The 27856-nt window shown below is 42.1% G+C and overlaps 1 protein-coding gene across 2 annotated transcripts; it reads right to left on the bottom strand.

Annotated features, from left to right (window-relative positions):
• Nucleotides 1–376: 376 nt before the first annotated feature.
• USF3 (upstream transcription factor family member 3) lies at nucleotides 377–22133 on the bottom strand. Of its 2 annotated transcripts, XM_035097412.3 has the most exons (7): nucleotides 21950–22110; nucleotides 16968–17050; nucleotides 16661–16722; nucleotides 13369–13397; nucleotides 13116–13198; nucleotides 12296–12392; nucleotides 377–12146 (listed from the first exon to the last, which is right to left on the bottom strand). In XM_035097412.3, the coding sequence occupies exons 3-7, from the start codon at nucleotides 16702–16704 to the stop codon at nucleotides 5719–5721; spliced, it is 6681 nt and encodes a 2226-aa protein (XP_034953303.1). In that variant the 5' UTR covers nucleotides 16705–16722; nucleotides 16968–17050; nucleotides 21950–22110; the 3' UTR covers nucleotides 377–5718. The 2 variants fall into 2 exon arrangements, with proteins under 2 accessions (XP_034953303.1, XP_034953302.1); XM_035097411.3 differs by lacking the exon at nucleotides 16968–17050 and having other exon boundaries at nucleotides 21950–22133.
• Between the last annotated feature and the right edge of the window lie 5723 nt (nucleotides 22134–27856).

Raw genomic sequence — 27856 nt, 5'->3', positions numbered from 1 at the left:
TGAGTTTGACACCCCTGGTCTAAAGAGACTGTATTCATGAACCCCTTTTCAAATACTTGTTTATCAACCTTTGTATTTCATAAAACTTGCGGCCAGCAATGGACAGTGTGAGGTGGAAAGGCTGTTTCAAATTCCACCTCCAACATAAACTTGGTAGCTATGGGCACAATTCTGTCTCTGAGACTCAGGACACTTTCCATTGTCAATGGGTAAAATATTAGCCTGCCCTTCAGCTAAGAACTTTTGATAGGATGTAAGTGAAGCACTGTTGTTACTTCATATGTACTATATTATACATTGCTAGCTGATGTTAAAAATGATAAATATATCCACAATGAAGTAGGCAGATCAAAGAAGTTAAAAACCACAAAAAGAATTTCTTGACTTTAAATTCTTTACATTTTTCTTTAAAAAATTACAGTTTATAAACTTTGGCTGCAACCTTCAGCCAGGATTTAAGCACAGGATCACAGGCATTGGGTTTTTTTTCCTGGAAGGGGGACAGGAAGTGGAACTAGAAAGTATATAGAGTACGCAAAAATTAAAGTACACAAACTGTACATTTTTAAAATAAAATACCATTTTGTTCATATCTATACAATTTATACAATCAATAAATTGTTACATTTAATAAAAATCTGAGACCTTTCATCAATACCACTGTTGTAAATATTTACATCTGAATGCAATGAATTTGTAAAAAGATGTCAAAATAAATGGAACAAAATCTTATTTACAATAATTCGTGTGCCTGATCAACATCACCACACATTTCTGTACTAGGGCTTGAAAGAATCTAGGGGCTATATGTGGAATTTTAGGGGATGCACTGCAGAAAAACTGGTGCAAATCAAGGGAATACATTTGTTACTTTCAAGAGAAGGAAGCGTTGCTCACTATGAGTTGTTTAAGGGAATCATAAGGGTATCGGGATGTCTGCTTCTGGCTTGGAGATGAAGCAATCTGCCAAAGCTGGATGATATACAACCTATAATCTGTATAGTATCCAGTTTTCCATAATTGCTCCCATTAAAAGGGGCTGTCTGCTTGCACCCAGCAGAAACAATACAAGATGTGATATGCACACTTTGTTAAAGCTTCTATATTTACATGCAACTCATCTGCATGTGATAGTGAGAACAGCACAATGGTTCATGTCTCCAGTTTGGCATCCCATAGGACCTATAAACTGCCAAGTCCCCAGTGTTGTTGTTTTAACTCCCTTAAGCAGTGCTGGTAAGGAGAAAGTGTTAGAAGGTCACGCATAATGCAAAAGATCTTGATAAGATTACAAAATTGGACAGCGATGTTACTAAACTGCACAGCGGTATTAAGAAAATAAAGCTAAGAGATGATGAGTCAAATGGCTTGCTAGTACATAACAGACCAATTTGTTCAGCACATTCTGCAAAGAAGAGAGAGAAGATCTCTGCATGTTGGCTCTTTAGTGAAGAACACAACCGCCTGAAAGGAGAAGATAAGATGTGATCGAATTTATGGACTTTGTATCAGTTTGTACTCCAAGGATTCTACTGAGACATGACCATTTTTGGCTAAACAGAACTCCCCACAGTCACTCAAGCTCCTCTAGCATGTGTGACAGCAAAACTGCCACCGCAGACAATGTCAAGACAGACATTTAAAAAATGTCTTAACAGCACTAAGGTTCACATTAGCAGCTATCTACCACAGTTGTGTCTGCCAGAAAGTCCTTGTAAGAAGTTTCAATATAGATAAAACCCACAGAAGTGGTTTATCTATTATCTTATACCACAGAACACACTGAACGTTTTAGCAGTCTTAATTTTTTCCTTCGTCAGAAAGTGGGAAATAGACACCAATTTACAGAATTTAAAACATAAACCCTCCCAGCTCTGTAGATGTCTTGCTAACTTGGCGGTGGAGGCAGAACTAAAATAAAAACCAGGCGGGGGGAAGGGGAGGGCCACAATAGATATTGGCTCAGAAAAATAAGATGCAGAAGCCTTTTCTCATATTGAACGGCCTGTTTTCCAGCCCTTCCCCATTATCTGCACTTAAACCACATCTAACCAGTTTACAGAATCCTAAGCACAACCTAAGCACAACCTTTTGCATAGAAATGAACTTCTATGACAAATATAAAATAGTATAAAGGCATCCCAGGAAAACTAGGATTCTAATATGTCTCTGACTTGCCATGTTGTCTTGGAAAGTCTCTCTTTAAGTTTCCTTAGTTCTTCATTATTTGAGTATTTAAACTGAATTCCTCTGATGCAAAATGACAAGAAAACTGATTATTCTCAATACTAGTGGTACCACTAACTGTAAAGCACAACCAACTAAAAACGGGGGATGGAAGGTGGTTAAACAATGTAAGTTATAGAACAGTGAGGCAATACCAACGCAGTGTCAAGGCACAACATCATAATTTCTATAAAGTAGCAGTTTTCTTTCCCTTCCATTTTTAAGACCAGAATAAGGAAGCAAAAAAGAATCCAAATGTGAGTTATTAATTTTTTAAAAAAACCAGTGAGTACTAATTATGAATAATTTTTAAAAATAAAATGTTCATAGTTCCATACATTTTAGTCCAGACACTGCAGACCTTTTCAAGTGCTTTTAAAAATACTTGACTAACAAATGCAACACAGAGCTCTCCATTTTCACAGGGACAACTCAACAGAAACTTGGCATGTGTATACAAGAAGTAGCACAGCAAAGTGCCCCTTCCACACCCTAGCATGGGGTCCACGACAGAAAAAGAGTTAACCTGCTATGTCCTCTTTCATTACAGAATTAAATTACTTGTAGAAATTTCAGGAATTTGATGTGAATGCTGTCCTAGGCTCCTTCAGGAGAGTGTGTTATAAATTTAGCAAATAATAATTGATTTGAATTTTTAACTTTTCTATCGACAATCAAGATAGTCCTTCTGATTTCTGAACTACAAAAAACCCCTCAAACACAATTAGTGCATGTCTAACAAACTTAAACAGACTGAATAGTTAAGGGTTTTTAAGGGGTCCTGCAGCTTTTTCAGGGGAGCATAACACTAAGGAACAGCTCCACATCCTTAGAAAATTGGTTAAGTGGAGTAAGGCATGTCAAATATACCTTATTCATCATGGCAAATGACAACACTTTCATGCAGCAAGAGATAAAGCCTTCGAAGAAAGAGTCAGATGTTCATTTCAGACATTATCCAAGTGATATTATCAGAAACTCAGAGAGAATTCTATTACATCTCTTAAGTAGTTAAATTGTACAACACAGAGAAGTCTCCAAACTGAACCAAGTAGCTGGAATGACATGAAATGAAGAATCCAAATAACTGGTTACTTGACAATTGCTTTTGAAAAAATTATGCTAGGAATCCATGTGTTTCTGATGTCTGCACATACACACACACACATGTCTTATCATGCTAGTATGCCCTTTGAAAAGAATTACTGTATCCACCCTTTTCTTGAGACAATATATATGGAATCAAGCTCTTGATTACAACTATGGTAGCATACATTCTTTCACAGTGATGAATTCCCCAAGCACTTGGAGACCCAGATATCCAGGCTGAATGACCCTGCCAAGCCAATGAACTGAAATCACCACGAAGCTAGATGCTTCCCAACATGCTATGCACAAACTATGGCCAAGAGAGCTGTTCGTTGTTTTAAAAGTAATCTGGATGCCCCGGGGTTCTAAGTTTACCTTCACATACTGGATTCTAAGAGGAAATGGCTTGTTTTGCCATTGCTGATTGACAAAAATGTGTGTTATGTGGCAGCTACTATAGCTGGAGTTAGAAGAAAGCAACAAGCCATGGGTCCTACCCTGAAAAGGTGAGCAAGAGGATAGCATTTTGAAGCACATAAGGACACTTGAACTCCAGGGCAAACTGAAGGCACATCCTTCAAAACAGAAATATGCTATTATAATATGCACACCCTTCTTTTAGATATACACAGAAAGTCAGAGTCCAAGATTCAAATTCCCTCTGTTTTCAGGCATGTGTCATGCAGGTCCATGGAAGCTGTTCCACTCTGTCCTACCTTACTTCCCTTTGTGAATCAGCCACTGCAATACTAGAAAGCTAACTTCCAGTATGGCCAACTGAACCTTCTGGGGTACTCATTAGAAAGCTGAGTTTGTGGATATTCCTACAGTTCTGATTCTGACTTCAGATTTCCCACTGGAGATTACAAATCCCTGTTCTGAGACAGGAGGCCCTAAAAACAACTGGTGCTGCTGAGGACATTGTTGAATCGCTATTCCAAGACAGACCCATGCTGTAACTTCAGCACATTTACTAAGCAATGACTATATACTATACCCATTCTAAGATCCCTTTATATGCTACCTCTAAGGTTCTTCTGGCTATCTAATTGCCTACGTTTTTCTTCTTCTTAAGTCCCACAAAGAAGTTAGCAATCACCAAGGAAGTAGCCCAGGCCAATTTTTTTATTGCCAGGGCATAGCCTGGCTACCATCAGCTGAGGAAGACTCTTTGAAACAATATTGCTGTATGTTCTGAACAATCCAAAAGGGTGCAAAAAAGAAGCAATTGTAACAATTACAACAGGAAATGAGCCATTCACCTATTACTTGCCACATTTCATCTATTAAGTTACTGACAAGTGCTTCTCCGCTGTAACTTTGCCTCATCAAGACCATCCCATTTTGCTAAGTGCTCAAACCCTCACATGCTCCTCTTTCTGCTCCCATCAAAGAGTTTCTGGACAGAAGGTGCTTTGTAAGTGCAAACTAATACATTTAAATAAGCGCTTGATACTAATGTTGTATTTGCCTACAGTTTCACCCAACAATATTTGTCACACAATATGTTCATATTACATGCTCTCATGTTACAAGAGTCAAGAGTTATCTGAGGGAAAATGAAAGAAAAACATTACAATGGTAAAAATGGAGATAATTCCCCTCCTCAAAAAAGTGATAAGCAAGACACAAAAATGATACCCTGAGAAACTCACAGCATACAAGCTGTGGGGGAGAAATCAACATATATGAACGGAACGGAACATAAATGATTTTTTAAAAAATTCTATGGATTGTTAGCAGAAAAAATGCTAAAAATAAAAGCCTCAGGAGGAGAGCAATAAACAATATGTTTCAGAAGAGAGGCAGCATTTCCCATTACGCAATACATTAATACAGTTCCTCAGAAGCTAGGCATGGCACTAAGCTTTAAATGCCCATCAGAATCTATCACATGAAGTCAGCCCTATGAAAGATGTCTATGATAAACTTCAACACAAATAGTAAAAATGATCTAGTGTGCATTGACTCAAAACCTTTGTACCAACTTGAGATGTGTTTGAGACCCTCATGTATCTACTTCCTGGGTAAAAAAGAAAAACCACTCTCCAAGAACTATAAATGCAACTCTTCAGTTTCCCTGGACTTAATTTTGCACAAGGCTCATCTTGGCACAGGGGGTGATAATCTGGAACTCTGTTAAAACAGATCAAGATGTTGAGTCTTAATCTTACTAGTAAGCATTGAGATAGGCACCTGCTACTTTAAATTAGCAACATGGGTATGTAGAAATACAGAAGCACCTGCTATTGTATATATACTCCCCACAAACAGTGATGCTATGAGTGGTCTTTTCAAGGATGGCAATCCCAAATGCATACATGAACACATGCATGTATAAACACAAATATGCATACTACACACATAAAATAATTCACCATTCTAACTCCTGGCCACTACATTTCATACAGCTGAACTGCAATCATGACCTAGAATATGGCTTATGTTGTGAGCAGGCCGGTTTGATGATTGCTTGGAAGAATCAGAAGCAGAAGTGTTCGCTATAGAGAGCAGAGGTGAGATTGCTGAACCATCTGGAGGAAGAGCTGTAGCAATCTCTGGGAACAAAGAAGTCAAATTAAAATTGGACAAGTGAGATGAATTGGCCATATGCATTGGGGGCATGTCCGTCAAAAGGGGGAAACTTGGCTGGGCAAAGCCCACTGGCCTGGGAGGAGACAAGATGGAGCCAAAGCGATTGTTTAAACCTCCACCACTTGGCTTCTCTGTGCTTGGATTAGGAAACATTTGGTTAGAAAAATAAGGGATTGAAATGTCATTAGAAAGGGTGGGATGGGCAGGAGAATATGGCGGATAAAAAGATGGCAACGTATTTTGAGGATCTACTGGAATCAGGGCTGGTGTTCGAGTAGTACTAGATTGAGTCACTGGTGGAATGAACGGTGCGTTGGCATTTATTGGGGGATTCATTCCACCCTCTGGAATAAAAGGGAATCCAAAATTTTGAGACAGACTGTGCTGATCAGGAGCTGCACTATCATTAGTCATTTGTGGTCCCTCAGGCATGAATCGCACAATACTGCCTCTTTTTTCTAGAGCAGGTTGTTGCCTTCCAAGGATCATACTACCACTGGCAGCCAAAGGAAGGTGGGGAAGACTAGGATCAAACACATTTCCGTGTCTTTGATTTCCAGAACGATTTCTTTCAGGCTGGCGAATTTTAGAACCACTGTTATCCTGGAGAGGATGTCTTGATCGCTGAGTAACTGAAGAATTTGGTTGACGAACTGATGGTGGGACTTGCTCAGCATTCCGAGAGACGGGTGGGTGGGTGAGAGGAGGTCGGGCGACTCCATGCACATTGCTAGAACCTGGAGCATTCATGTGACCCTTGGTTCCATGACTCTCTGTCATTCTCATGGGATTGGATTTCTGAACAGAAATATTGGGGCTTGTATTGCGACCCTGAATATCTCCAGAGGAACTTGAAAAAGGGATATTTAATGTATTGTTCCTATTATTAATAGCACCAAGAGACATATCACAACTTTCCCTGTTCTGACCATCACCTTCTCTTCGAATGTGAATACTGTCTCTTGCTGGGGGGCAATTATATTCAACAATAGAAGAAGTGGCACACTGTGGATTTCTCTGGTGCTCTGGAATTGGTCTTTGGCCCCCACTGACTTGATCTCCAAGATGAGGGACAAGTAAACTCTGCATAAAACTTTGGTGGCATGTATTTTCATTGTCTCTTGGGGGAGGAATAACATTTCCTGCTGAAATGCCCTGAACCGGCTGATAGGGCAACCTCTTCTGTCTGTCTATGGGTGGTCCAGCATTCTGAGCAATTCGAAAAGCCTGTGTCTGCATACCTCTGAGGGATGACATTGAGGTCCCTATTTCACTGTTCCTTGAGGACTGCACATCAAACTGCTGGTTAGTGCCATTTGCCTTGAATGTCTGGCACTCAGAGAGTCTTTGAACATCTGATCCAACCGTATGGTCTACTGACATGCGTCCCTGCATGTTATGGATTACCAATCCTTTATTCCTAGACATATCAAGGTAATTTCTCATTTCAAGATTATCTGAAGCCCTCAAGCTCTGAATGGATATTCCTAGCCTCTGCTCTGAATTAGAGGGAGTCTTTCCAATAAGTGCCTCTGCAGAGTAGCTGCTAACCCTATTTCTTTCTTGTCTGTGGGGGGCACAGGTCATGTCGGATGACCTGGTGACAATACTAGGTTGGGATACCATTTGCTGCTCCAAAGCCCTGGAGGTCATAAGTCTTTGCATCTGGCTATGTCCTGGCACATGTTCAGAAGAAACTCCAGAACCTGTCTGTCTGTTGCCCACATCTGGTGCTTGCTGATGCAGAATGTCCTGATTCAGATGGCTCTGAGGATGGCTGTGGTGAGTTCTGTTTGCAGTGGGGTTCTCGCATGTCTTCTCAGGCTGAGAAGATGTATAGTGCTGCTGCATTTGCTGCATCTGCGGGTGATGGGGGTGGGGTTGGCTGCTCTTTGACCGTGACTGGTCGTTTCCATGATGCTTCTGCTGTAAAGCAAGTGTGGTAGGCTGGGCTGCTTGGATGAGGGTTCTTTTCTTCTGCATTTGTGCCTCTTGATGCATTACTCTTTGCTGGTGGACGCTGAGGGCTTGGGAATGGATAGGGCTTTCTGCATGAGAAATGTGATGCTGGAGGTGATACAACTGGTGTCTTTCTCTTAACTGTCCAGCCTGTTGTTGCTGCTGCTTTATATATGGATTGGTATGAAGGTGGGTCATTCCTTGAGTGGGAGCATGTTGAATAGGTTGCAGGTGCTGTCCTGTTTGATCTGGGACAGAAGGCTGAGAATTACACTGAATTTCAGCTTGCCTCAGAGCAGGTGACACAAAATTGCTGGTTGGGAACAACCGGCTAAGACTATCAGTGTGCCCTTGACTGCTCCCTGATACTGCCATATTGGAAGAGTTGGAGGGGATTTGGTTGACAAGGATTCGACTTTGATCTGAAATATCGTTGGCTGTTTGGTTCAGCAAAGCCATCCCTTCAAGCTGCATAGGTGCCGTCTGGCAGTGTTTCTGTCTCTTCGGTGTGGAAAGCAGGTGATCATCTTGAACAGGACGTTTGACAGGGTCTTTGCGGCTTTCCTGGCTTTGTTGCTTTAAGTGTGGCTCATGCATCTGAGAAGCCTGCATGGTGCTGGTCCGAACAGCAGACAGTTGTTCTGAAGCATAATCTGTCATTAGCACTGGAGAATGTCCTGGAGACTGAGTCATAAATGGATTAGTGGGCATGGATGGAGTCATAGTCACAGGAACAGCTGATTGGCCTGAAGTCGGGGGTAAACCTGAGCAGCTCACAACAGGGTGGATGATGCAGCTTTGATGTATGAGATTATTGACACTTAAGCTTGATGTGCTTGAAGACTGGGAGACTGGAATTTGCAATGTTACACTGGACACTTCCACTCCAACAGAACAGCTTTGCTTTTCGACTGACCTATCAACATTTATTTTCACTGCATTCTGGGTGCTGAAATTTCTTGGCGCTGTTTCTATCTGGTCTGCATCTTTAATGGTGTGAGACTTAAAAGACTGGTCTCTTCTTAGAGATGCCACTTCATCATCCTTGGAAACGGAAACAGCAACTCCTGACACTGCTGCTATACCTTTTGCATGAGCCTCTTGGTCAAAAATTGCTTTTGCTGCCAAAGCTACAATATCCGTTTGCTCTGAAAATGTACAGCTGTTGCATGTATTCACTGAAGTGTTGTTGGGAACATTTTCTCTGCATGTGTCTGGCAACATGGATGCAACTGAGAATCCACAACTGCTGCCTGAGCTAGTTGACATGGGAGAGTCTGCTTGTCTGTTAGCAGTGACTGTTTCTTGTTCAGAGGTACAGGAGTGAGATTGTGCAAGGTTTTCCTCTTCAATGTTCACCAGCAAGAGCCCTTCCTGCTTCTCTGCCAAGTCATTCGAGTCTATAATTGATTTAGTGTTTTGGGTGTGAAAATCAGGGTGTTCAACTTGAGCCGAGAAGTTTTTTTCTACAGCTTCTCCCACTTTACTGAAATCAGAGAAAATCTTGGTCAGGCCTTGCTCTTCTAACAAATCACTGGCCTGCATGACTATGGAACAATTTTGTTCCATTGTGCAGATTTCAGACACCTCTGTTCTGGGAACGCCCTCTGCACTCGCCCCACTGTTTGCCACAGATGTCCCAGAAATATGAGAAGCTGTCACCTGAGAGTCAGAAGATGTTAAAGGGCTGGTGGGGATGCATTTGGATGGTTCTGATAACTTAGAATTTGTTGCTGAATTAGTTTGAGGAGTCAGAGATGCACACTCTCTGGAGACGGGAGCAACCACTTCAAACTGTTCTGATGAGGCCGATTCGAGAGGCAACGATCTCGGCACTATAGCTGCATTCAGGTCAGATGCCAGGGTAGTTTCCATATCTTGTTCAGCTTTCAGTCTCTCTTTGGGATGGGAATCGGAAGCATCATTTTGGGCAACGTCACTAGGTGCTACCCTACTATTTGCTTGTGATATGGCTAAGCTTTGCAACACCACATTATCAGGCATGTTTTCAAGCAAGATGTCACTTCCAGGATGCTCAGGGGTAGCCTCCACATCCCCACTATCAATTTTCTTCAAATCTTTGCATGAATTCACTTGACCTGCAAGATTGCTGCTGGCCACCAAGCATTTTTTAGTACTTTTATTACACCATTTTGAACCCAGACCAAATGAGGTTTTGGGGGGAGAAGCACCCACTGAACACGAAACACTAGTTAACATTACATTCTCAGCAGCTGAAGAGGATGCTACAGTAGCTGACAGCAGAACAGGGTTACTTGGTGTGGTTTGGCTGCTGATCGTTGATGGATTTGTAGGCTGACTGGTAGACACCTGCACACAATTCTGTCCAGCCATCTCCGATATGGTTTGATTGAGGCTAGCTAAAGCACCAAATGTATTGAGGGCAACGTTTGTATTTGGATCTTCACTGGTGGTAGGCTGAATAACTTGCATAGGGGTTTGATCAGAACCTCCAGAACAGGACTTCACAGGCTTCAATGCAAACAGCTGCCCATTTAAAGAAATAGTCTGTGGAAGATGTTGGTTAGCCATTGCAACTGAAAACGTTTGTGTGGGGCCAGAAGATGGTGCAGAAGATGGCCTTGGCAAAATATGGACAAGATGCTTCCCACCAAACATATGAGGGCCAGAGGCGTTTTGCATAGGATTACTAGCACTTGTTGAGGGAGCGGCTCCATTTATAGGCATTCTGATAGGAGGAGGAGGAGGAGCAGAGAAAAGGGAGAGAGGATTTGGGTTAGCAGTCTGTATAATTACAATCTGCTGGCTAACAGTTTTGTTGGGGACTTCAGTTCTCAACACTGGTGGGCCTGCACTGGCATTTGAAGGCTGTAAAATGACTACATTTTGTTTAGCAGGTGATGCAGTGACAGGTGGACCTACTGGCTGGGGCATCTGAATCAGCTGCACAGCTGGATTCAATGGAAGGAGGCTGCTTGAAGGTTGTGCTAGAACCTGCGTCTTAGTGACTAGCGGCTGCATAGGTAAGGATGGATAGGATGGCAAAGTAACCATGATTTGCTCAGCTGTTTGTTCACCAGCAGGTAGAGGATTATTTAACCTGGGAGTAGTTGCCAAAATCCTGTTAGGAGTGGATGCTGTAATGCTAGCATTGTTAACTGGCTGATTTAAGAGGGCTGCGTTTATGTTGGACGGAGTACGGTTTAGAGGCTGAACAGTATTCCCTGCTAGTTGCAAAGTAGTCCAAGTAGTCTGGGTGTTTCCAGCAGAAGTCATTCGCGTCAGGCTACCCATGGTTTTGGAATTTGAAGTGCCAACAGCTGAAGAACTGGGGAAAGGCCACTTATCTATAGAAGCAGCAGGCAAAGTGTTAATTTCTGTTACAGCCTTCTGGATTTCTACAGCAGATGCTGCTGGTCCGCTGCTGCTTTTGAGGATGTTTCCTGCAGATGGCTTTCCATCAATGGAGAGCATTACAGATGGAGTACAAGTGGTATTAGCTGCAGAAACTACACAGCTTTCTAGGGATCCATTTCTTGAATCCTCTTTAGGGGGCATGTCTGCCAGCTGAGCCAGAGATCTGTCCACACTAGCACTGAAAGAAAGGCTGTTGCTAGGCAAACCCGCTTTCTCAATTAACTTGAAAGTCTCTGGTTTATTTTTAGATTTGGAGATGTCATCTTCATCTTGTGGAGAACTCTGCATTTCAGGCTGTAGCCTCACTAGCTGCAAGGGATTCCGTGAGCTGTCAGCACTAGAACTAGTAGTTAGGCATTGCTCATTCTCAGAGGTAGAGTGCTCAATACTTTTCTTGGCTGGATTTGATGGGCCTGATACCAGTGGAGAAACCGAAGTCTGAGCCCCTGATTTGATTTCTGTGGAATAGATACTAGAAATGGTCACAGGAGTGACTAGGTTGCAAGACCTCTGGACAGGAACAACATTAGCAGTCTGCTTCTGTAAATTATGACTGATATTAAACGTTATTCCTTGGACTGATGCCCCCTGGTTGCTTCCACCAAGCTGACTGCCATTGGAATATACAATGATGTTCTTTTGCAGCTGGTCACTGGGGATAACAACAGACACTTTTGCCTTTTTAAGGTTTCCTTTCTTCTTTTGCGCCTGATCATTGGGGATAACAACAGAAACTTTTGCATGCTTAAGGTTCCGTTTCCAGTGGACAGTGGGATCATCATAAAGGCAAATGTCATTGGCTTTCAATAATGCAATGTAGCGCCCATTTTCTTTCTGAAGTTCATCCAACTGCTTCCGGAGCTTTTTTATTTCTTCAGCTGCAGAGAAATAAAAAATAAATAAATCTGAATGACCAAAGGTTCTGCAAAAGTCTACTACGTTAGACAAAGATTGTTTAGTTTGAAATGTATGTACAATAAAAACAGAGGTATTCTAGCAAGAGCATTCTAGCCAGTCCCCCATTCACCTTGCTCATTGTTTCCTCCATTCAGCAGGAGCTCATTGTTTTGCCTTTTCATTTCTGTTATATATTGATATGCCTGGTCAAGGATCATGTTCTTGCTCTGCAAGGGAACATGTGGATAATTAGGAAAAACATTCAGAGACTCAGTACAATACAAACAGGCCTACTACTACTACTACTACTACTACTTATTATTATTATTACTACTACTACTATTATTAAATTTGTATACCACAGCAGTTAGGGCACTAGCAACTTCAAAATTGGATTACTGCAATGCACAGTTGCTGAATGGAAGTGAAACGCTGTCAGTCTCTAACACCTACACTCAATGGTTGGCAATTTGTTTCTGCGCCAAGCTTTAGGTGTTACTATTAGTATATAAAGACGTTAACAGTTTGAAACCAGTTTACTTGCTGGATCATGTCTCCTACATATTCCCACTTGACTGGAACTAGCACTACAGGTGCCACATAATACTCATTACACACTTGTAAGAAATTTATATTTTTGTGTGGCAGCACCCACACTTTGGAAATCCCTGCCTATTGACATTGGGCAAGCACCTTTGCTGTACTCTTTTTGGTGTTTGCTTAAATCATTTTTGTTTAGCAAGCCTATCCACACATGTAGATGTTGATGTATTTTCATCTCTTTACTGATAATTCTAATAATCTTTAAATGTTTAAACTGTTTTCATTGATAATTTTAATATTTCATACTTGGAGGTTTTAGTACAGCCAAGCGGTATATAAATTTTGTTAAATAAATAAATAAATAAATAAATAAATAAATATTCAGCTGCCATGAAGAGCAGACTAACTTGTTTCAGTGCTGGGGAGCATGGAATTAGTTCACCGATTCGATTTATTCCCGCATTGATCTTCTTTTTTCGATGCCTCTCCACTAGCAAAAACAGAACACATAAGATGTATAACAGTATATTGATAGCATATCCAGAAACAATAAGACTTCTCTTTTGATTGTGAAGGCATATATTTGCATGCTTGGTGGAAGGAAGAACTCGAAGAGGAATGCCTGCTCCATTCTGACAACAGCAGCACTGAAGCTCTTACCTGCATTGTGAGTCTCACGGTTTTTCTTTCTGTAAAAAAAAAAAAGGTAACATGTAAATGGCTAAATTACAATATTTGCTACGGTATCTAGGAAGTTCTCTTTAATCAATCCACTCTCTTTAATCTGCCAGCAAATGCACAAAAGGGAGAAGAGAAATAACCACATTTGCTGTAAGGATCCCCAAGACATATATCTGGCTTGCATTATGTGTGTGTGTGTAGACATAAAATGTTTCTCCGAAATAGTGTTTCTCCGAAAATAAGACACTGTCTTATATTTATTTTTCCTCAAAAAAACAACAAACCACTATGGCTTATTTTCAGGGGATGCCTTATTTTTTTCCTCCTCCTGCCGTGGCCAGCATTGCTGCTATGTCTTATTTTCGGGGTATGGCTTATATTCCTTGAACGCTTAAAAATCCTGCTACGGCTTATTTTATGGCTACGTCTTATTTTCGGAGAAACAGGGTATATGCCACATTTTGGGACACAGCCTAGCCAAGGCAGTTTGCAATATCATAAAAAGAACAATAAATATAATGACCTAAAACAATCAAAAGTAACAAAAGTAGCACATTAACAAAGGCCATTTGAAACAGTTACAAAGATTAATAAAACAGAGCTAACTTTTGTAGATACCTCTGAAGAAAAAGCCTTTAGGAAAAGGCAGAAAGAAAAACATGAGTCTATAGAGCCCATTTAAAAATCCACAGCATAGAGGCCATGCTAATCTCTATGAGGGAAACGTTTCAGAATCTGGGAGCCACCACAGAAAAGGTCCAACCACTTTGGCTTGCCAATTGTCTGCCAAAGGCATAGTTCTACTCCCCAATCAGTGGGGCTTAACAATGTGTGTACTGTGTGCACTCCTCTTCCTCTGCCAGTGTCCTAGCCAAAGATGCAACCAGACAACACCCCAGAAAAGGTCCTACCACTTTCGCTTGCCAATTGTCTGCCAAAGGCATAGTACTACTCCCCAATCAGTGGGGCTTAACAATGTGTGTACTGTGTTATATAAGGAACCACCATCCTTTACTTCAAAGAAACTCTTGCCCTGTTGGTGCTGTACTTTTCATACTGATGGAAATTATCATAATTTTATGTACTCTTACTATCCTAAGCATGTTTTTGCACTGTTTCCTTATTTTGTAGGTTTGACTGCACACTTGTATACCAATCATGGGACTAGAAACTTGACCAAAGAGAACAAATTAAGTTATAACCACTTCTCATCATGTGCAGGCTATGCAGTACCTTGGTGTACGAACTTAATCCGTTCCAGAAGTCCAACCATTCTTAAACCAAGGCACGCTTTCCCTAATGAGGCCTCCTGCCGCTAGTGCCCTTCCACCGTTCGGCTTCCGTCCTTAGACTGAGGTAAAGTTCGCAAACCGGGACACTACTTTCAGTTTTGCGGAGTTCGTAAACCAAACAGTTCGCAAACAGGGCTATTCTTAAACTGAGGTACCACTGTACTTATTGATGACTAAGAAACTCAGCAATAAGAACAGTGGTGCAGCTTAGCTTCCATTTCCCTGAAGGTGCATTAGTGAACATGAGAAGTTACATGACCTGTCTGGAGAGGTCTTATAAGAAACTTGGCAGATACAAGGATATAAAATGTGGGTTAAAAACACTAAAGCGCATTCAACTCTAGAGCTTAGACAGTGCTGTTCAGATGAATAGTACCAGAGTACACCAGTGGAGATATGGCACATAAGTATGGACCTGTCCCCACATTGCTGGCAGAGATCTTTTCCTTATCTTGTTATAAGGGAAGTTCAGCAGAGGGTCAGAACAGGGATCTATATTGATTGGTCATATTTCATGTTGCATGTAAATAATGCACAGGCGTACTGGTTTGTTTGATAGTTCATTTAACACACTAAAAACATTTATTTAATTTTTTTAAAATGTCAGATGTGACATGGAAAGGACCATATATTAAAAAATATTAATGCAAACCCAAGGGAAGACCAAAAGACAGCTTCAAAATGATCCAGGGAAGGGACTTACTATGTTGTTTTTGGTCTTTCCAGGTACACATCTCCCTCTAATTCTCTCTAGAGTCAAACAACAGAGAAGGCTTGCCCAATTTATTTTGAAGTTTTTTGTTTTTTGTTTGGTCTTCCATGGGATAGGCGAGATCACTGCTCAGAGAAAATAACTGACAAATCCAGTGCACCTGCGTCAGGGCAGTAGCATGCCCACCCAAAAGGAACAGGTAGCAGCAAAGACAGGAGTTCACATTAATTTCATGCAAAAATGAAATTTAAAATGAATTTTAAGCATTAAAAAAAATCACCCTCCAAGTAACTCAATGTTGCTATACTAATACTGCTGAGTTATTGGCCCTGCCACCCCTACAGTGCTCCAGTGTTGTGATCAAGTCATTTTGGTCTGTTCGGTTTTTATTTTATTTTTTGCAGGGGGGGGGGGACTTAAGATTATTGTAGTAGCAACATGGGGGCAGTATTGCTTTCCCACCAATTGGGGAAATATACATTGGAGAAGGGTTGGTGCTGCTGCTTAAACACTTAAATGGGACTATTCATGGCTTGTGCCTTTAAGCAAGCACACACTCAACTGGTTAAAACTTTTTCTGGTATGGAAATACAATTATAAGAAAAGCTTCAGTTGTTGACATTCTGTCTGTCAGACATCTTATTACTTGTGCATGACCCCCCGATTTATTTTTGAGCCCTATACACTACCTGCAAAAGACGGTAAGACTTTGCAAGGTGTATCCAAATTTTGTGCATACAGTAATACCTCGGGTTACGAACACGATCCGTTCCGGATCGCAGTTCGTAACCCGAAAAGTTCGTAAGCCGAACGCAAGCCGAAGCGCCATTTTGTGCATGCGCAAAGCGTGATTTTTGCGATTTTCGCGCTTTGCGCATGCGACCGCGCGCGCCGCTTCTGCGCATGCACGGCGAAAACACTTCCGGGTTTGCGCAGTTCGTAACCTGAATTGTTCACAAACCGAGGTGTTCGTAACCCGAGGTACGACTGTATATGTATTCTATACACTACCTGCAAAAGAGGGTAAGACTTTGCAAGGTGTATCCAAATTTTGTGCACATTTGTATTCTCTTTTGTATAATGTATACAGGGCTCAGAAAATAATCTTAGTACCACTGAACATCATAATCTTTGGAGAGTCTTTGACTTCACCTAATAGCAACACTTGTAAAAGCTTAAGTTGTTATGCTCCTGTTGCCACCACCTGCCTAGAAAACAGATAGACGAAGAATTGCATTGTAATTATATTTGTGAACAGGACACTTACCGGTGTTGTTTCTTAAGAGGAGCCTTCTCTGTCATCTCTGGCATAGTTTGAGAGATGAGGATCTAGAAGAACAGAACCAAAAGTAACGATTCTAGAAGCACCAAACATTATCATTCCATCTGAAAACCCTGACTCTCAAGCGTTTTTTTCTACAGTTAAACTTCCGCTGGCGTCTTTTAGATCAGCACAACCTAATAAATTGCACCACGAAGGACACTAACTAGCCTGCTAGGCCTCATTTGTAGCCTAAAAAATGCAACCATGCAAAGCTTCTCTATAGGTGACTAGGTAGTTTATTTATACTCACCACTGGTGAGTGGCTGTTTACAAGACTGCAATAGTACTCCAGCTTCTAGTGTGTTGATGTTTCTCAAACCATACTTCACAATCCTAAGTGAGACAGATAGAATTTATTGGAATTCTAAGGACCTCTGCTTACATTTAAAGGATACAGTCATTGGAATAATTAAATACATTCAGTAATAGGAGGGGGAGAGAAACCAAGTTCTGTTTAGTTTACTGTAGTTAAATAGATTTTTTTAGCCCACCTTTCAGCATATCCGCCCTCCCAAGAAACGTTAAAATATATTGATACAATGTTCTGGTTTGTGTACCACTAATAACCACTACTATGGTTTGTAAAGTGGAACTCCACAAATATTTGTGAACTTCCAAACTCAACTTTTCTTGGGTTTGAGTTGGCTACTGTGACTCATGTGCTGGTAACCTCACGTTTGGATTACTGTAATGTGCTCTGTGTGAGGCTGCCTTACAACTAGTCCAGAGACTGCAGTTGGTACAGAATGCCACAGCCCAGGTGGTTAATTGTGCTTCTTACTGGGCATGTATCACACCATCACTAAAGGCTCTGCTATGGTTCTATAGGTCAATGAACCAGTTTTAACATCTTGTTACGTATATATACAGCAGGCATCCCCAAACTGCGGCCCTCCAGATGGTTTGGCCTACAACTCCCATGATCCCTAGCTAACAGGACCAGTGGTCAGGGATGATGGGAGTTGTAGTCCAAAACATCTGGAGGGCTGAAGTTTTGGGGTGCCTGATATACAGCCCTAAACAACACTGGACATGGTTACCTGAAAAATCAGTTTCACCTCCACTGCTCAGTAAGACCATTAAGATCAACAAACAGAACCTGATTAGTTTTATATCATCCATGCCCTAATGATGTGGTGTCAGGCTTTTTCACTCATGGCACCAGTGTTGTGGAATGTACTGGCATCCCATTGCCTTTTGAAGATGCACCTGGCATTCCCTTGATCTCTTCACCTAAGTCTCCTGCTTTAATTCTTGTGCTGTTTTAATGGGGCTGTTTCAATGAATACTTTAATCAATGAAGTTTGCATTTTAACATCCCGATTGGATTGTTTTCCAGTGGACTTCAATTATGGCATATCATTATGTATTTTAGTTACAGGTAGGTAGCCATGTTGGTCTGACGTAGTAAAAAAATAATAATAATAAATTCCAGCAGCACCTTAGATACCAACTAAGTTTGTCATTGGTATGACCTTTCGTGTACATGCACATACAGATACACTGAAACAGAAGTCACCAGATGCTTATATATAGTGAGAGGATGGGGAGGGGTATTACTCCCTCCTTGTGGTGGGGGTAGGAGGGAGTAACTTAGTTGGTCTCTAAGGTGCTGCTGGAAGGATTTTTTAAAATTTTGTTTCCATTATGTATTTTAACAGTGTTGTTTTTTGTTTTGTAAACTACTTAGAAGACAACTGGGCATTAAGTGGTATATTCATTATTAATAATAATTTCAGAGATTAAACATGGCCAGACAGCCACATTCGTTGTTCATGTGCCAGCTCCCTTCATGTATAAAGCCTGGAAGGGTGATCATAGTTTTTACATCAAAAGAGATAGCGTATTGGCCCGAATATAAGCCACACCCAAATATAAGCTGCACCTTTAAATGTAAATGGGGAACAAGAAAAAAAAGACAATACCCGGGCTGCTTCCTGGGGGGGGGGGGACCACTTTGCCGACAACCTTCCCCTTTCCCCCTTCATTTCAATGGCTCGGGGGAGGCTTGGGAGCCACATCGCTTTGCTAGCGGTGTAAGGTAATGAATTTAAGCCGCACTTTAACTTTTCATGGTCGGAATTTGGGGGGGGGGAGTGTGGCTTATGTTCAGGCCAATATGGTATCTGGTTCTCTTTTTTTACTTGCACTTGTTACTTCAAATTAGACCCCCACCTTAGTATCCTACTAGTAAGGTAAAAAGGTAAATGACCCCTGGACGGTTAAGTCCAGTCAAAGGCGACTATGGGGTTGTGTTGCTCATCTTGCTTTCAGGCCAAGGGAGCCAGCATTTGTCCACAGGCAGCTTTCCTACTAGTAGCATCTAGTAAGCTAGCATCCTATAAATCATGCTTGGGGATAAAGAAACTTTCCCCCCCTCTGTCTTTGTACCTATTTCTGAGATCTTGTGAGTTTAGCAGAAGCCAATGGCAAGCAGTGTTAGAGCAGAACAAGCAACTCTGTGGACAAAGCATCATAATAAACAAAGACATTGATTCCAGGGACAGCGGGACTCAGCATTGCTGGCAGAATTTACAGGCTCTCACAAGTACACTCTAGATCTTTGATTTCCCCCCCCTTGTGATATGTTGCTTGAAGAGAATATAAACTATCCTCACTTTTTATTAAATGCAGTTCACACAACACTCCAACTGCAATGAATTTTCTGTAAAGTATGCATTGCTTTGTGGATTTTCTTAACAATTGGAAGTGACTCTTGTAGAAAATGAGTTTCAGCGAGCTAGCAGTCATCAAAAATTGCAAGTGATTTACAGAAAATAAGAATGGTTAAGCAATGTAGTTACTTTCTCTTAACAAGAGTCAGTTTGCAAGAGAAATTTACTTTGAGGAGTTAATTAATTTAGCAAAGAAAAAGAACACAAAACACAAAAAATAAACTGGTCAATATATAAAATGTTTGTACACATGCTGGTCCATTAGAATAAAAAATAAAAACACTAACATTAGGACCAACCAAAAAGTTAAAATAGGCAAAAACATTCGTAGGACTCATATTCAGGCTAGGTGTTGGGGGGCATGGTTGAAAAGCCCCAATTACAGTAGGCCATGGTATAATTTTGGAAATGCAAAAAATATAATTTCAGAATTAAAAGACAAACTTTTAGTTAATGCCTCGTGCAACTGTATGTATTGGATGGGATTATGGGATGTGTGTGGGAGGGGGCTGGTGTTATAAATTTGTAGTGGGACCAGAAAAACAATGCTTAGGCATGCTACCAATCAATCTTAATCCTAATCATGTTGATTTGAAAGTAGTATTTACTGGTTTACTTTTGAAGAGGAGGCTGCAATCCTATACAATCACCTGGGAACAAATTCCTCTAAAATAAAATAAACTGACACAAGTGGATCTGCATTGTTAGGACTGTAGTCTGTGTTTCTTAATATGGTTGTCAGAATGCAAAGTTAAGCATATGGTTGTCAGAATGTAAAGTTAAGCATATAGAAGAAAATTTCAAAGTACAGGCGATTCCCAATTTATGCCAAGGTTATGTTCCATGGACAGTGCCTAAAGCCAAAATAGTGTATAGTCAAGACACAGTGAGTTCAATGGCGGGTGAGAGTACCAAAACTTCCCCCAATGCTTGCCCCCTTTTTCATGTTGTTTTCAAAAAAATTTGCCAAGCATGTAAACACTAAATATAATTGCATTATCACAAAAAGCTGTACAGAGTATGTCTGCCTATGTGTGTGTGTGTGTGTGTGTAAATAAAACAACATGAAGAGGTTAATAAAAAATTATGGGTACAAAACAAGAGAACAAATTTACCATTAATACATTTAGCTTGAATAATAAAAGTGTATGTCATAACTATAACACAACAACACCAGAACAGTGTCTTACGACAGCCATGTAAGCAAGGAAACTCACTAGTGATACAAATTAGGAGGATGTGGTTTTTATGTGGCATCTTAATCTGGCATCTCATAACTTCCAAAACGTTTCCATAACTCAATTCAATAATCTTCACAAAAGCCCTGTACAAAAACTCAGCGTTATTTTTTTCCCATATTGCCAATGCCAGACTGAGGTTGTAATTTAAATAAATCATCATCATCATCATCATCACTACTATTGCCAGACCTTTTTTTGTCTGTGGCATGCAACATGGCCATGTTATCAAATGAGTATTTTGGTAACTAGACTCCTTGCTCCCTTTGCTACAAGCAAAATCCAGATTATAATGCGTTATACAGTCCCCTGCAAAGTGCTTAGCATGTCTGCCTGCCTGCCTACCTGCCTGTATAACAGCTACACAGGGAGAGTCCCGCTGCAACAGATCACCTAGTCCTGAGGTCGGTTTCCGACAGCAGCCCCCCAAGATGCCTCCTTCCTGCAAAATTTACAAACAAGGCACGGAGCTGCAACCAATCTTCCCTTGCGCATCCCCAGCATCTTATCTGCTCCAGGGGGTACACTGCCTTTGCACATGGAGGTTTCCGCGGGCCGCCCTGTTCAGACCTCCTCGCTCCAGACACGAAGTGCATGGCCCGTAGCCTCGGAAGCCTCGTCCCCTCGACACCCCACCCCAGCCTCGCCCGGCAGAGAAAGCCGCAACCGGGAGCACTGGACATTTGGGGCAGCCTGGGAGGTTGATCAAAATAAAAGCAACAACCCCGTCTCCTGTACTGTAGTTGGTTGTCTCATATCTGAACTCTTGTAGAAATATAACGTGTGAAGCTGTGAAAGAATAAGGGACCCGTTTCTCACCCCACTTGATAATTCCAGTGCTCCCCCCCTCTAAAAAATGTTTAAGGGTACTCTCATTTTCCTACTCACAAAACGTTTAGGGGTACGCGTCCCCCTGCGTCCTCACAGAAAAAAAGCACTGGATAATTCCCAAAATACCACACCATGTATTGCATTGGCAAATATTTTTTTTGGGGGGGGGGCGACCGCCAACATGCCTGACGACCCTCAGCAGCTCCAAGGGGGAGGGGTTGAGGGAGGCCCCACACATACACGCGTTTTGACAGAACTGAGGCAGCCCCTCACAACCGGGCAGCGCGACGCCACGGCAGCCCCTCACAACCGGCCCGACGAACTGACACTTTGGCGTGAGGCGGGGAAGAAGCGGGCCGGGTCGGGCCGGGTGTGTGTGTGGGGAGGAGGTACGCGCACGAAGGGGGAGCCGGCCTCGCGGCCCTTCCCCTCACGCCGCCGCCGCCGCCACGACGACAACGACAACGACCGAGACCTGAGGGACTCACCGACGGAGCGCCGGGCGGGCTGAGCGGCTGCGGCCCCACCGCGGGGACCATCCTCCTCCTCCTCCGGGGAGGCCTCTTCCTTCCCTCCGCCTCCCCTCCTACAAACTCCTCCTTCTCCTCACCACACCGTCGGTACCGTCTACACAGGTACCGAGGGTGCCGTCCCTCCTCTTCCAGGACAGCAAATGGAGAGCCGGCTCGGCCGCCAGCCAACCAATCGGCGCCCCCGAGAAGTGGAAAGGGCAGGTCGAGACCGTGAGGAAAGGCTGAGGCCCAGCCCACTTCAAACCATATATGGCGCAGACGGATGCCCGCACGGGCTTTTGGATCAACGCTAAGGTTAGATTGACGTGGGGCGCGGGGGCGGAGAGAGAGAGAGAACAGGAACTGCGCGAGAGGCCAATGAGCAGTTGGGAAGAGACGAGGGCGGGCGGGGCGGAGGAGCGTCCAAGAAGCCGAAATCTGCCTGATAGAAGCTCAGCAGAAAACATATGCGCGGTAATAGGATGCTTTCGAAGTGGCGCATGTGGGGGGAGGGCAGTGTGGCCTGTTTTCTTTCCAGATTCTCGCCGAATTATGCCAGCCCTTATTGAGAGATTCCATCAAGGGTGTCTTTGAAAAATTGTACACATCACTTGGGAAGACAGGCAAACTGGAAGAAGCAAAGACCACCAGTGTCAAAGCAATGATTCTTCAACATCAACTTCGTTGGGCTGGTCATGTTGTGCGGATGCCTATCATCTTCCAAATCAACTCCTCTATTCCGAACTTAAAAATGGAAAGCTGAATGCTGGTGGTCAACAAGTGATTTAAAGACTCTTTCAAGGCAAATCTAAAAATAAACGTAGTATAAACACTGACAACTGGGAAACACTGACCTGTGAGCGCTCCAATTAGAGAACAGCCTTTACCAAAGGTGTCATGGACTTTGAAGATGCCCAAACTCAGGACCAAAGAGAGAAACGTGCTAAGAGGAAGGCATGCTTGGCAAACCCTCACTGTGATCAACTCCTGTCCAGAAACCTATGTCCCCACTGTGGAAGGACGCGTGTATCCAGAATTGGCCTCCACAGTCACTTACGGACTCACTGTTAAAACATTTTTTAGGCTTGCATTGAGTCTTTCAACCTCTTTTGTTGACCACCAGCATTACGCTTTCCATTTTAAAGTTTGGAATATAGTAGTTGCTTTGGAAGACGATAATCAGGCACCTGCACATGACCAGTCCAACGAGGTTGATGTTGAAGAATAATAATTGCTTTGACACTGGTGATCTCTGCTTCTTCCAGTACACTGGCATTAGTTCACCTGTCTTCCCAAGGGATGTGTAAAACTTTTCGGAGACACTGTTGATGGAATCTTTCAAGGAGTTGGAGATGGTGTTTATAAGTGGTCCACGTTTCACAAGCATACAGTAAGGTTGGTAGTACAACTACCTGTGAGGGATAATTTATTCCTCACAGAGCTCCAATTCCCAGCACATGTAACAAACTACAACTCCAAGACTCCTTTGGGGAAGGGGGTGAGGTACTGTAATGTTATTTAAATGTTTCAGACTGGAGTCTTTCAAGCTTCTCTGGCCTATCCTCATGTAAATGACTGTTAGAGCATGGTAAAGGTTAAGGTAAAGGGGCCCCTGACCATCAGGTCCAGTCGTGTCCGACTCTGGGGTTGTGGCGCTCATCTCGCTTTACTGGCTGAGGGAGCCGGCGTTTGTCCGCAGACAGCTTCCAGGTCATGTGGCCAGCATGACAAAGCTGCTTCTGGCGAACCAGAGCAGCGCACAGAAACACCGTTTACCTTCCCGCTTGGAGCGGTTCCTATTTATCTACTTGCACTTTGATGTGCTTTCAAACTGCTAGGTGGGCAGGAGCTGGGACCGAGCAATGGAAGCTCACCCCGTCGCAGGGATTCGAACCGCCAACCTTCTGATCAGCAAGCCCTAGACTCTGTGGTTTAACCCACAGCGCCACCTGGGTTAAACATGGGTTAGAGCATGACAGAGACATAAAGTTTAGATATGCCAAATGGTCCCTTAAGAGCAGCTGGTCACGAAACTACACCAGAACAGAGGTAACCCTGGAGTTAATCCAAATTATGCCCAGAGCCTGGTGCACATACTTCAGAACTCACTGGGAATGATGATTGCTTTGCTCATGCATTTGACATATGTATGTGTATGGAATCACCAAAAAAAGTATCACTTTTGCCATCAGAAGATAAATTTGAAGTATGAGGGCATTGGTTAAGAAAATATGCTAAAAACAGAAAGATACGATCAAGTGTGAAAGTGAAGGAAGCTTCCTTTTTTTAAAAAATGAAGTTTTTCTCAAGTGAGAACAAAAAAACCACACGCTCTGTAAATGTAAAGTACAATAGGGAAAGCAAAATATTGAGAGCATATTGCTAGAAATATAATAGAATTGTAGAAGAAGAAGAGTTTGGATTTGATATCTCGCTTTATCACTACCCGAAGGAGTCTCAAAGCGGCTAACATTCTCATAGAATCATAGAGTTGGAAGAGACCACAAGGGCCATCCAGTCCAACCTCTCCTTCCCCCTCCTTCCCCACAACAAACACTCTGTGAGGTGAGTGGGTCTGAGAGACTTCAGAGAAGTCTGACTAGCCCAAGGTCACCCAGCAGCTGCATGTAGAGTTGATCGAACCTGCAACCTTGGTGTTATCGGCGCCATGCTCTAATGAACTGAGCGACCCACTTGGATCATACGATGTATTTATCCTCAACATGTCTTAAGCTTGTTCACGCCTTGAAAGGTAATTTTTAACAAATGAAGTGCTATATACATCTTGCTAAATAAAATGCCATCTGTGAAAGAAAACAGTTCAGTAACCAATGTGACGTTTTAGGCCTGGTTTGACTTGTCAGTCCTACCTTGAATATCCTGTTGGCAGGGACCTATGATTTTATTTATTCATTTGTTCTTTTTCAGACCATAAACATTTCAAAGTGCTGTACAGCAGATACAAAAACAATACAAACAATAAAGTAGAATTTAAAAACAATAGAACCAATGAGTGACCAAGTGGCTAGGTTAGGTCAATAAAACAGGAATGCTTGGGAAAATCTTTAGTGTGCATTGAAGAGTGTCTTCCATAAACACAGGTTTTAACTGTGGAGGCCAATTCTGGATCCACACGTCCTTCCACAGTGGGGACATGTTTCCGGGCAGGAGTTGATCATGGTGAGGGTTTGCCAAGCGTGCCTTCTTCTTGGCACGTTTCTCCCTTTCGTCCAGAGTTTTAGCGTCTTCAAAACCCATGACACCTTTGGTAAAGGCTGTTCTCCAATTGGAGCGCTCACAGGCTAGTGTTACCCTGTTGTTGGCATTTATACAATTAATGTATGGTGCCCGAAGAAGGTATTCCATAAGAGACAAGGGGTGCTGCCTGTCCATGTCACTCCAGAGGATCTTGGCAGCACCGCCAGGACCTCATCAGATGACCCCCTCTGTGACCTGGCAGGCCTATAAAGGAGAATAATCAGATAATCTGGTCCTAAATTCTTTAGGAATCCATATTGTAAACCAACTAAACCTTATTGAGTGCTCCTTATCTCTCTCCTGTAAATCTACCAAGTTGTGACCTACAAGAGTACTTTGCTGGAGTCAGTGCAAATGAGTTTCTGGCTGCTTCACCTTCTCCACAGATAAACTCATCTTCACTCAAAGCATGCAAGGACAAAGCTAGCTTAGGTGGAAAGTCTGCTTGAGAGGACTATCCAATTTGTCAAATTGCATCACAGCCTTGTTATGTGGGGGATATGACAATTGTGTCAGTGTATGGAGAGTTGGTGCCTGCGAATTGGGTAGATAAGCTTCTGGTAGAAGTTCATCCAGCCTCATTTTTTAATGCTTGCATCTTGTCTACATCTAGTGACATTTGTTTTTCTGAGCCCCTTTTGTGGATTCTTACACAAGCATATATACAAAGAACTGCTTTATTAGTCTCTTTGCTGACATTACCCCCACCAGGAACAGTACTGCAACAGGCTTTTCACCCAGTTTAAAAGTTAAGTGCCTGATTCTCCACGAGACCATGATAGTGCAATCAGGTCTCTTCTGCACGGTCTTTCTTATTTATTAGCAGAATCTGCATTTGGGGCTTTCTGCAAATCCTCTGACCAAACTATACCTGCTTCAGAAGAGTCTCTGCTTGCCAGCATGTTACTATATCATATACTTTGCAGGGTTGGAGACCAGCAATTTCTCTTGCTGGGACAGAGGAAGGGGTGAGAAGTGAGACACAATTCAGGCTGTTGCCTGGCAGCCACTGCAGCTTTTCTCTGCCTACCTTAAGAGAAAAGGCATGTCTGGGTTGGAGATGTTTCTCTGCAAGCTGGTCCTACTCTTACTGCATGAGAGTGGTAAAAAATTTTTGGGGGGGGAATGGAGAATGCGTCCATCTTTAACAGAGAAAGGCAGGTAAGGGAGAAAGGAAGCCAAAAACACAAGGCCAGCTCATGGGCAATGTACGGTAACTTGTGGTGCACATTTATCAAGAATGTTTTTTTGTTTTTTTTAAAAAAAAAATCTTTAGCTTCCTAGGATTTCAGAAAGGTGAACTTGCTTCTGATATACAAAGGCAGCGGCCTAAAATTTGTGAACATGTTTTCCTTGCTTATTCATGAAAGATTTAAACAAGGTATTCTATCTTGTGAAATGCCCCAGCAATAATCACAGTCATGTCACAAAGCACAAAGAAAACACCCTCCTTTTTTATATGCGACAGCATCCCTTCTCACATAACTGCAACAGGCTGCCAATTAAGCAAGAATAACTTTATCCATGAAGTGAAAGATAAAAGCAGTTTCAGTTATCTAGGAGTAGACAGCAAATTTCCTCCAAGATCAAGATATGTTCTCAGCATGGTAACTCATTGCTATGTAAGATGAACATTAACATATTCAAAACAAATCTGAAATCAATATAACTGGGGCAGGAGAGGAGTGGATTTAGACAATCCCTGTAGCTGCAGACTAAAACTGATTTTGTGCAGAGGGTAAAATATATATAATTAGGTTCACATTTACTAGACATCACAAGGCACCATTAAATGTTAATGAAAACAGAACTAGAATTTATTTCAGCCGTAACAGTATGTCATCTTTAATGGACATATTCAATCATTAACTGAATCAAGTAATCCCAGCCACTTTTATGTATACAAAAATATTCCCCCTCCCATGCCAAGTAAAGGATGTCTGTCCTGGGTGCTTTTTTCCATTCTTGTTGCATATATCAGTTACTTAATACTGAAAAAAAATCTTTATGAAGTCCAGTTATGAAGTTCATAGTTATATGAAGAGAAAAGTACGGTGCTGAGCCCCTTTACATTTACCCTGCTATAGGATATGTAAAGTATGCTGCACACATTCTCCTTGTAAACTTCTACAAGAGAAGCACTGATGATGGAAATTTAACTGAACCTCCCAACTAATTACTGCAGTTGTACATACGCTGATTTGCAAGAGAATGGAAAGTACTGACGAGTTACATGAAGCATTAAAAAACACCCATTTTAGACAACCCCCTGCTTGACTATTTCAAAAGACAAGACATTTCCTCCAAATTGGCAAACTTTTGCAGCACTCACAGAAAGAAACCATCTGAACTGCTGCTCTTTGCCAAACTCAAGCAGAGGGGATGCAGCTCAAGGAGCTAGGGATTAAAACCTGTGTTCTTTTTAAGCAAGGAATCACTGGCAGGACTGATAGTCATGAAAAGTGGAGCTTTGATTTCCAATTTCTTTTCCTCCTACCTCCTGTAGAACATAGTTACTAAGGAAGGTTGACTGCACAATGGAAACCCCAAGAAACATTGAGAAATACATTCACAGAATGACAGTTGATTAAAAAATATATAAATGGGTTTTTAAAGTCTAAGCGG

This window comes from Zootoca vivipara, chromosome 15 (genome assembly GCF_965207765.1).
Source record: "Zootoca vivipara chromosome 15, rZooViv2.hap1.1, whole genome shotgun sequence".
NCBI lineage: Eukaryota > Metazoa > Chordata > Lepidosauria > Squamata > Lacertidae > Zootoca > Zootoca vivipara.
Note: the sequence above shows the minus strand (reverse complement) of the source record. Positions and strands in the feature narration are given on the sequence as shown.

Excerpts from the sequence above, each read along its gene's own strand:
- USF3 (XM_035097411.3), bottom strand. The coding sequence starts at position 22,000 with ATGGTCCCCGCGGTGGGGCCGCAGCCGCTCAGCCCGCCCGGCGCTCCG. Across the intron at positions 16,723-21,949 it reads GCCCGCCCGGCGCTCCGTCG|ATCCTCATCTCTCAAACTAT; the intron begins GTGAGTCCCTCA and ends CTGTTCTTCTAG. Across the intron at positions 12,147-12,295 it reads TGGAGGAAACAATGAGCAAG|CTGAAGAAATAAAAAAGCTC; the intron begins GTGAATGGGGGA and ends ATTTCTCTGCAG.